Here is an 11044-nt window from a genome sequence, read left to right as displayed (position 1 = left end):
GCATTATATATACTAGCACATATAATACGTGTGCATATATTGTTTGTATTTTAAAATATTATATTTTGTGAGATGAAAAATTTATTGGAAAAAACTTGAATTTTATTTTAAATAGAAAATAAATCGACCAAGTTATTAGAAAATTGATTAATAATATATAAAATTAATGATATTTAATAAGGGTAGAATTAATGGTATTTAATAAGGATAGATTTAGATTAATGGTAGTTAATAAGGGTAAATATGAAAGTTCACATAAATATACCAAAAGTAGTTATTATAGTATCTCTTGTCTTATTATATAGTTGGCCATATTATATTATATACTTATACCTATATATTAAGTAAGAAGATTTTATCGTCTCTTGGTATGGGCCAATAAATTAACAATTAAAAAATTAAAAAAAATTGTTCTCTCCACTATTTCATTTTTTTCCCACCATTATGATTTAATTTTTTTAATTTAACTATTTTTTTTCTTTTATCTTAATTTTTTATTTAATATATAATACAATCATTTTAATTAAAAATTTTAATTGAAATATAATTTTATTATAAAAATAAATTATTTAGCACGCAAGTCGCTAGTATATATTAAGCGAAAAGATCTTATGGTCTCTTGATATGCTAATAAATTAAAATTTTTTTTTAAAAAATGTTTCCTCCACTATCTCAATTTTTTTTCCATCCATTATGCTTTATTTATTTTTTTAATATAACTATTTCTTTTTTTTTCATCTTAATTTTCGTATTTAATATATAATATAATCATTTTAACTGACAGAATTAATTGAAATATAATTTTATTATAAAACAAATTATTTAGTATATATTAATGCAATGCTGTTACAAATAACATCTAACTAGTTAATGAAGACTAGTCCATACCTCATTGTAAAAAGCCACTACTTAGATGCTACTTGGAAGAAGACTGCACATATCTTAAATTTTTAGTCGGGTTTAGTACATGCCACCTGCAAGGTAGTGCCCTGCGGGTGACGTATAACTAATCATGAGCCGTCACGTCACCCGCATGGCTCAAACCTCCGCATGATGTATTGATTTATCAATTTAGATTTTTGAGTGGATTCCACGTGGATGAACGAAGGATCTATCTTGGGTAGCATGGAATATTCCGTAAAAAGCAACCCCTTTTCTGATGGCCATGTTTTGGGTTTGGAGCAAATGAAAGCAGGTGAAATTGGTTGGTGGGTTTGTTGAAATGATGGTGGTTTTCATTTTCCTTGCTCTAAATTTATTCCAAGCATATGGAGAAATTCCGACTACATTACAAGGACCTTTTAAGCCCGTTACTGTTCCATTGGATGAGAGTTTTAGGGGCCATGCAATTGATTTGCCTGATACTGACCCCAGAGTCCAGAGGAACGTCACTGGCTTTGAGCCCGAGCAAATTTCACTCTCCCTTTCTTCCACTCATGATTCTATCTGGATTTCATGGATTACAGGTTTCTTTGTTTGTGTTTTTTTTTTGGGGATTTTTTTTAAAAAATTTCCCAACCGAAATTGTTCTGTTTTGGTTATTTGTAGTTCCATTTTTTCCGTGCGAAATGCTGACGCATGTTGTAGTTGTTAGAATAAAAAAAGTCTGATGTTCTATTGTTTGAATTTCACCAGCTGTTTTAGAATGAAAAAAAGTCTGATGTTCATTAAGAGTACCATTGTTATTGGTTAATGCATAATAAGAACCTATTGGGATTCGCTTCAATTCAATCATAGCGTGGCCGATGCTAAAACTTTTATACCTTCCATTTTGTTGTAAGACTCTGTACTATGCTCAGGATGTAGTTTGGTGATTTAGAAGGTGCATTTCTTGGTGTAGGGGAATTCCAAATTGGTGAAAATATAAAACCATTGAATCCGAAAAGCATCGCAAGTGTTGTTCGTTATGGGAAGTTGAGATTTCCTATGACTTGCAAAGCTACTGGAGAGTCTCTTGTATACAGTCAGCTCTATCCTTTTGAAGGCCTCGAAAATTACACTTCTGGAATTATTCATCATGTACGTCTTACAGGTATTTGGAAGAGATTTATGCAAATGCTTGCCCTTTTTGTTTAGGCAAATCTGTTTTGAATCATCGGAATGCGAATGATGATAAATACGAACCTGTAGTTAGACTTATATAAGATTTGAGATGGTCTTTGTAAAATTTTCTGCAGGTTTAGAACCGAACACAAAATATTATTACCGGTGTGGAGATCCTTCAATACATGCACTGAGTGATATACACTCATTTAGGACAATGCCAGTTTCTGGTCCAAGGAGTTACCCGAACAGGATAGCTTTGGTGGGAGACTTGGGTCTCACGTACAACACCACTTCGACAATAGACCATTTGACGAGCAATAATCCTGACCTAATTCTGTTAGTAGGAGATGTATGTTATGCTAATTTGTATCTTACAAACGGGACTGGTTCTGATTGCTATTCTTGCTCGTTTTCCGATACTCCAATACACGAGACTTATCAACCTCGGTGGGATTATTGGGGAAGGTGATGACTCGAACTCAGCATCTTTCTTTAAGTTAATCTTTGTTAGTTGCAATTTTGTTATTAGGAAGCTATTAGTGATGGCCCCCTTGGATTCAAAGACATAATTCGGCTCATTTGAGTACGATTAGATTCCTCGCTTCAGGTACAACATATATACAGGGATGCCATTGGGTTTTGTTTTGCTTTGCAAATCCCTGACCTGTAGGCTTGGTCCGTGATTATTATGTGAGTTTATTGAAGTTTGTCCAAAATTACAGCTTTCTTCTGTTCTTTACCTCCACCTGATGATTGAAACTTGAGTTACGTAAATGAGAAATTTTCTCATGACATGAGATTCCTCTAGTTTTTCTTCCCCAAAATCTCCATTAATTTGTGGCACTCTACCATTTTGTGGCATCTGTCCTCCTTAGTTCATGACTCTGGAAGTAATCAATGAGTTATGGCCCCATGACCGTTTCAGATTTATGAAGCCTTTGGTGTCTAAAGTTCCGATTATGATGGTACAAGGGAACCATGAAATTGAAGAACAAGCTAAAAATCAGACTTTTGCATCCTATATCTCTAGATTTGCGTTCCCATCAAAAGAAAGCAGATCTTCTTCCCCATTCTACTATTCGTTTGATGCAGGGGGCATACATTTTATAGTCCTCGGGGCATATGTTGCTTATAATAAATCAGGTATATGAACAAACGTTACATGGTCACCTAGAAAGTGAAACATTTGTTCAAGTTTGGTTGATGTACCTGTCTGGACTTTTTCTGTAACATATTGAATGCAGATGATCAATACAAATGGTTGCATAAAGATCTAGAGAGTGTTAATCGAGATGTTACTCCATGGTTGATAGCTACTTGGCACCCACCCTGGTATACAACATACACGTCTCACTACCGAGAAGCTGAATGTATGAAGTTAGCGATGGAAGATTTGTTGTACAAGTATGGTGTGGACATAGTCTTTAATGGACATGTGAGTGCTTAGTTGCACTTCACTATGTTCTCAAACACTCGTTTCTTTCTATGCTATGACCGTATGTAGATGCTATGACATTTTAATATCTCATGAAAGATCATGGACTTTTCCATGAACTTCTTCATCAATTCATTATGTTCATCAACATGGGAACGATAAGACTTCTGGCACCATAAAAAAACAAATCAAGTTCCTGTGAGGACCTTGTTATTACCATTGCCAAAACATTAGCACATGCTATTGTCTATATATATTGCCAACTTGCCATATTTTTTTCCCTTTCCATTTCATTATAGTTATAGAATGGTAAAATATGCGAAAATATTCAGGTTCATGCCTATGAGAGGTCAAATAGAGTATATAACTATACCTTGGATCCTTGTGGTCCGATCTATATAGCGATTGGCGATGGTGGAAATCGAGAGAAAATGGCAATCGAGCATGTTGACGAACCAGGCAACTGTCCAGAACCATCCACTACGCCTGACCAATTTATGGGTGGATTTTGTGCTTACAATTTTTCATCAGGACCAGCAGCTGGTAACTTCTGTTGGGATCACCAACCTGAATATAGCGCATACAGGGAAACTAGCTTTGGCCATGGCATTCTCGAGGTACTTGTTCCCTCGCCTCATTTCATATGTTCATATGCATTTGACAAAAAAAATATAAGAAAAAATATGAGTACTGTCGATGAGATATTTCTGGTGATATATAGAGTAACATCAACCGTTTCAAGTTCAGTAATGTGTTTGTTGTATAGTATGGTGTAAGAGATAGACCCTAGCATTGGCACAGGCCTTTAACTCGACTACGATTATACTAGTTGTTATTTCTGTTTTGTTTAAAAATGTAACTTTCTGCCAATCTTCTCACAGGGATGTTGAATATTGAAAGTTTTTGAGGTTTGTTGATCAAAATATCAGTTCTATCCCTATCAATGCGTAGTTATACTCTATTCAGATCTGGTTATTTTTAATCACTAAAATTGCAAAGACTGGATGTCATATTCAGTGATATATACACCATATAGATTCCTTCTTAAAGTAAAAACATATATGTATAAACCTTAGTTCAATTTAAAATTGTTTTTTCCAAATATTATATACTGCCATATTGGTCTTTGGATACCTTACATATATTTAGTGATAATTATATTTTATATTAAGTGAGATAAAAATTAGTTTCAGTCTGGAGGATACATGTCTCTTGGATTTAGACCTGATGGACATTGGACAACCATGTAATTTGTGTTATCTTAGTATTATGTTAACATACTGCAGCAACTTGAATACTATACTCTGTGGTATGATTTAGTTTCAAAAAGAAAAGCTGTATGTCTTAGATGTTTTGGTTGCAGGTGAAGAATGAGACACATGCCCTATGGACATGGTACCGGAATCAAGACATGTACAACAAATTTGGAGACCAAATTTACATCGTCAGGCAACCGGATAAGTGTTTAGTTGACCAGAAGGTGATTAAACATTGTACCGAAAAATTAAAACATGCAGCTTTCTAACTTAAACAATATACATATAATTAATATAGCTAAGACAGCACTAGAATGTTTTTTTACAACAATTAAACATGGGTATAGTTTGATAATACAAATACTCTTGCACTTGGATGGAAGGATTTGATTTGGAGGGAGAGATTTGACTTGGGGAATAATATGGGGGATAAATTTCAAATGACACCTATCTTCGGTGTATTTTATATCCATCGAAGTCTAACTATTATTTAATTGTATGACTTGATAATAGTGTAAATTTTAAATCTGCTTAAATTTTGTTCATCCAAGTAAGGTGGATTTAAAACACATCGAAGATGGATCTCATTTGAAATTCACATGTCAAATCTTTCCCCAAATCAAATTCATCAATTGAAGTGTAACCTTAAGGTTATGGATATAAATACCGTTCATGTCCCTGTTAGCCAGTGTAATGTTAACTTTTATGTATGGCGAACACCCTGAATATGTTGTATGTTGTCTTCAAAGAATCATTTTCTGCCTAGATTGAAAAACTTGATATGGTCTATGTTTTATGTTACGGAGAGGATTTGATATTGGTCATAAGGACTAAAAAAATATCTCAAAATAGTAGCCAAAGGATTCGACTTTGTGGATAACTCAGAGTAAGTCAACCAAATTTGTGTTGGATTCATATTTTAAACTCATATATTTTTTTCTCGCTTTCATCCTCACGTAAAATTGTAGAAAGTTTTCTGCAGTCAAAGACATTTCTTGATTCATTATCGATTGCATTCATGGAATTTTTATGATCCTTTTGTTTTATATAACAGTGAACGAATTTGTGCCTTCAAGTTTTTCACGAGTGGCTGTTTTGTTAACAGTTTAGACCGTACAAAGATTGAGAAGCACGAGATGAAATATCCTGTACCTCTGTGGGTAAATGCAAATGATGAGAGCTGATTTGGAGATGAATTAAAAACAATTAAAATAATGTGTCAAAACTATTTCACGATTTAGCCTTCAGTTTATTTCATCATATTTTTAAAGCTTATTATATATTGTCTCATTTCCGTTAATATTTGTAAATTGACATTGATCATCAATTTCAATGCAATAGATTTGTAAAAGAACTTGCTCCCTTTATATGATGACCTTTTAGTTAATAATGTAACTGATCGTGTAGGGGTTTGACGATACCAGAAAAGATTGGGATAGACATGGCCACTTTTCCAAGCAAAGTCTTCTATCCGATGTGGCCGAGGACCCGAGCTGGTCTTCTGCAGTATGTAGATGATAAAAGTCTAACTGAATGTTGCTATTTTCGGGCCACTGAGCTTCTGTTTGATGCCCAGAAATCAGTTAGATGTTCGGCTGTTCGTGCTGTATGACGTTCTTCTTATGAGCTATGGATGGTTGTATGACACATAGTGTTCTATTACTATGTCAAGATTCAAAGTTTTCTTCTGGGTTGGATTTTCCTTTGACAGCTTTTAAGTCATATGTATTAGATTCTCATAGAATTATGCAGCTACTTGTTGCCACTATGGGCTTGCTTCAGGTAGCAAATGAATAGAATAAGGTCTTATATATGCAAAAAGTTCCTTCAAATTTGAGCTCAATCCGCAGCTCGAAATTGAAAATGTTTGGATTGGTGTTCTGCTGGAACTAGTGTTTGAACTTGAGCTCTGTTCGAATTATTGAACCTCAATCCAGGCTGATTCAAAGTGTTCTTGTTAATGCTTGACAATTATATCTCAAATTATGGTATACAGTTTAAACATATGTCCTTTTATTTCTATTTCTATTTCTATTTTGATTTTAGTTTTTATTTTATTTTATTTTATTTTTTGAAAGCTTTAGAATTTAGTTTTTAGAAAATACAAAATAGTGAAACGACTTTTAGTAATTACCACTAAATTATAAAGAAAAAATAAATAAAATGTTCTTACCTTTTGCTATATTTTTCAGCCCCAAATTGCAAAAAAAAACTGAGAAAAACATTAAAGAAAGAATCTCATAATAATTTAGGTCGAGTAAGTGTGATGCTTTGGAATCTTGCAATTTCCATCGACGGAGGTACATCACAGATTTCATAAACCATATAAATTGCAAATAATTAGGCAACATATATACAGTTGTAAAACGGGGGAAAACACTCATATTGGGGGAATCAGTTACGTACAATGCGCTTAGATGTTCCTCGATTTTCCGGTGAAAATGCATTAGCCTGGATTTTCAGAATACAGAGGTTTTTTTTTTTTTTTTTATTTTTTTATTTCCACAACACATCTAATGCACAACGGCTTTTGATTGCTTCGTTTCATCTCGACGGCGCCGCATTGAACTGGTTTGACTGGATGAGTAAAAATAATATGCGAGAGTTGGAGTGAATTTTTTTATTGTGATGGAAAAGCGTTTCGGTCCATCGGAGTATGAGGATTCTTTTGGCAAGTTGGCAAAATTGGTGCAAACAGGGACATTAGCAACGTATCAGCATATGTTTGAACAACTTGCGAATAAGATTCCTGGGGTTCCAGAACATTCTCTTGTTAGTTGCTTTGTTTCGGGGCTGCGCGATGAGTTACGGAAGGAGATCCAAGTTTATAAACCGCAATCACTGGTTCAGGCTATGGGACTTGCTAAATTGTTTGATGACAAGTCCTTGAATGCGAAATGGAGTCCCAAATTTTGGGATGAGGCAGCGAGATCTGATCATCCTACTGGCAACTCGAGAGTTCCACCTCTACCACCGTTACTGCCGACACCGAGTTCTACACTATTAGCTTCAGCTCCGACACCAAACTTACCCGATATCATCAAAAAATTGTCTCCCATGGAAATGGCAGCACGACGGGAGAAAGGTTTTTGCTATAACTGTGACGAGAAGTTTTCGCTGGCTCACAAATGCAAAGGGCGCCTTTCATTTTTCGTCATGAAAGAGGATGACATATCGGAAGAGGAGCCCCTGCCTTCGTTGGAGAATCAGGGGGATGTATTCAATGTTCCGGAAATTAGTCTTCATGCAATGGAAGGGCACGTATTACCTCAGATTTTGAGAATTCAGGAACGTGTTGCAAATTTTTTGAGGCTTCCAATTTGTCCTTCACCACATTTTCAAGTTTTGGTTGGTAATGGTCAAGCTTTGAATTGTGAGGGCTACTGTCCGCAAGTGAGCATTGTTGCAAAATTTACGCTCGCAAGTGCACGGTGTCAAGTTTTAATAAAATGATGAGTAGAGTATCGTTCCCACGAGAAGTAATATGAAAATTATTCAGCACTTTTAATTAGAATAATCTAAACTTTATCTTAAAAATCAATATTTGAAAGGTTTGCAGAAAAATAAAATAATCAATGGATTATTAGTAGCATGCACACAACTTTCAGTGAAATATAAATCAGAGAAAAAATGGTATAGAGGTTTAGATTTCATCCGGTTTTGACAACAATCACTCCTAATTAATTTATTTTCATGAATTCCTTTTAATTAATAGCCAAGAAGATTTAGATTATTGTAATTCCCTCTCTCGAGTGCCAAATAGAGTGTATCAACTACAGTTCAATTCTAATATCCCTATTAAGAATCTAATTGCAGTGATCTATGTAAAAACAATGTTCTTTGTAAGGTTCTATTAAAGTTATACACTCTCCCGAGCTATATAAATAATTAACAGGTTAATTCTATCGATCCTATTCAAAATCCCCTCATCCGAATGTCGGATTCCAAATAAATATAACAAATCAATTATTGATCAAGTAATTGAAAAGACAATCAATTCTAGAAAAAAAAAATAATCTAAGAGAATTCAATTCAATAAAATTAAAAATTCATAAAAATGTCTCAACGAGGTTACATCAACATCTAGACTATAAAAATTTAGTTCATGATCGAATTTGAGTAAAACCAAAACATATTCAGAAAAGTAGAAATCAATTCAGAAATTAATAAATATTAAAGAAGGAAAACAAAGCCGAATATGCGATGCCGTGCCCCGACTCTCGATCTTCAAACTCTGCTGATTGACGTTCCTTGCTCCAAAGTCACGATCCAAATTCTCCGATCTCTGGTAATGTGTTGTGGCGGTTGATAACCTTGTTTCTCTTCAGAAAAATCCCTTTTATACGGCCTCCGAGTCGTCCAAGAAAAATCCCATAAAAATCCCCAAGTTTCCTTAAACAGTCAAACTCTCAAAGTCTGAAAATCCCGTCGTGCGGGCGCGCTACAGGACTGGCTCGCGCACGCAGTGTTCTCCCATGCCAATCTTCCAAATTCAATAAACCGCGCGGGCGCGCCTTTTGTTTGAACTTGAGCCTTTTTTTCTCTTTTTCAACTCTTGATTTTCACTATTTTCTCCAATATTTTTGTCTTATTTCCACTTAAACTCATTAAATTCCATTATTTCCTACAGTCACAAAAACAACAAAAAACTCACGCAACATCTCTCAATAAATCACAAAAGTCAAGTAAAATTATAAACAAATTAAGTGCATAAAATGCACTTATCAAATTTCCCCAAACTTAAACTTTTGTTCGTCCCGAACAAAACTAAACAACACAAAATCCAAAACCTCATAACACATATATATGCAACAAGAACCATTAAGAAGTACTATGGATCAATGGCCTCAGCGTTGATTTCAAAAATTCAAATCCAATCATATCAAACCTACTAACACTTGAAAAGTTGTTTATCAAGAGAAATAGCTCAAACTCATAAACTCCATAATTCATGTTCAAAATCCTCTTTCCCGAATTCAATTCAAACATTCACAGATCATGAGGAATTTTCAAGCTAGCACATGATCAAAGTTAAGGATATTCAATTAAAAACACCCACAATCAGGTTAATTCAAAGAAAAGTAGTGTGTGCATGTTTTGATAAAAAAATTATACTCATTAAAAGTGTCAATCGACAGTCCATAGGCTAGACTCTCGCAACCCCTCTCCACTAGTATATTGGGAAACTGTGACTCGGTCAATAGGACTTAATCGGCTTATAATGTCAGACCTGGCTCATGGCTACTGTAACGACCCACTATATCAAGACGGGTCTTTTCAGCGTGCTTTTGTCCTCACTCACACGCACCCTGAGAAACTTCCCAGGAGATCACCCATCCTAAAATTGCCCCAAGTTAAGCACGCTTAACTTTGGAGTTCTTATGTGATGAGCTCCCAAAAAAAAGATGCACCTTCTTGATATGAGCAGTACATATGAAATCTTTTAAGCCCTCCTCAACTATGTAGTCCCATACCTACACAGTCTCAGAATCCCCTATCATTTCGGCACGGGATCGGTTCATTCATGTCTTCCTCCGTCTATAAGCCTACCAGGAGCAGCTCATTGTCCGTGCAATCTCTTGGCACCGGCGATCACTCCCTGACTCTTCAGCCCCGGGCGTCACATGCCCACCAGCTTCCGCTTGGTTCGTCCCCGAACCATACGTACTAAGAGAGGTCGGCTCTGATACCATTTGTAACGACCCACTATATCAAGACGGGTCTTTTCAGCGTGCTTATGTCCTCACTCACACGCACCCTGAGAAACTTCTCATGAGGTCACCCATCCTAAAATTGCCCCAAGTCAAGCACGCTTAACTTTGGAGTTCTTATGTGATGAGCTCCCGAAACAAAGATGCACATTCTTGATATGAGCAGTATATATGAAATCTTTTAAGCCCTCCTCAACTATGTAGTCCCATACCTACACAGTCTCAGAATTCCCTCTCATTCCGGCACGGGATCGGTTCATTCATGTCTCCCTCCGCCTAGAAGCCTACCAGGTGCCGCTCATTGTCCGTGCAACCTCTTGGCACCGGCGATCACTCCCTGCCTCTTCAGCCCCGGGCGTCACATGAATTGTAACACCCGAAAATTTTTAATACGTAAATTCGCATGCATAATTAAGGAAATTCAATTATTTAAATTTTTAGAAATATGGGTTAAATATTATTTATGTGTTATTATGCGATTTATATACATGATTTAATTTATTTTAGCATTTAACCCGCTATTTTAGAATTTCTAGATTTTTGAGAAATTAATTGTTTTGATCGCGTAGACGGGACCGTGGACGGACGAATTACCA

General features: G+C 35.4%; 1 protein-coding gene across 1 annotated transcript; it reads left to right on the top strand.

Moving 5' to 3' along the window:
* The first annotated feature begins 1079 nt into the window (after positions 1 to 1079).
* LOC140887642 (purple acid phosphatase 15) lies at positions 1080 to 6548 on the top strand. The gene is made up of 8 exons (XM_073295037.1): positions 1080 to 1466; positions 1841 to 2032; positions 2178 to 2511; positions 2972 to 3189; positions 3291 to 3481; positions 3814 to 4098; positions 4845 to 4961; positions 6145 to 6548. Exons 1-8 carry the CDS (start codon positions 1223 to 1225, stop codon positions 6253 to 6255), a joined length of 1692 nt encoding a protein of 563 aa, XP_073151138.1. The 5' UTR covers positions 1080 to 1222; the 3' UTR covers positions 6256 to 6548.
* The last annotated feature ends 4496 nt before the right edge of the window (positions 6549 to 11044 follow it).

This window comes from Henckelia pumila, chromosome 3 (genome assembly GCF_033568475.1).
Source record: "Henckelia pumila isolate YLH828 chromosome 3, ASM3356847v2, whole genome shotgun sequence".
NCBI lineage: Eukaryota > Viridiplantae > Streptophyta > Magnoliopsida > Lamiales > Gesneriaceae > Henckelia > Henckelia pumila.
Note: the sequence above shows the minus strand (reverse complement) of the source record. Positions and strands in the feature narration are given on the sequence as shown.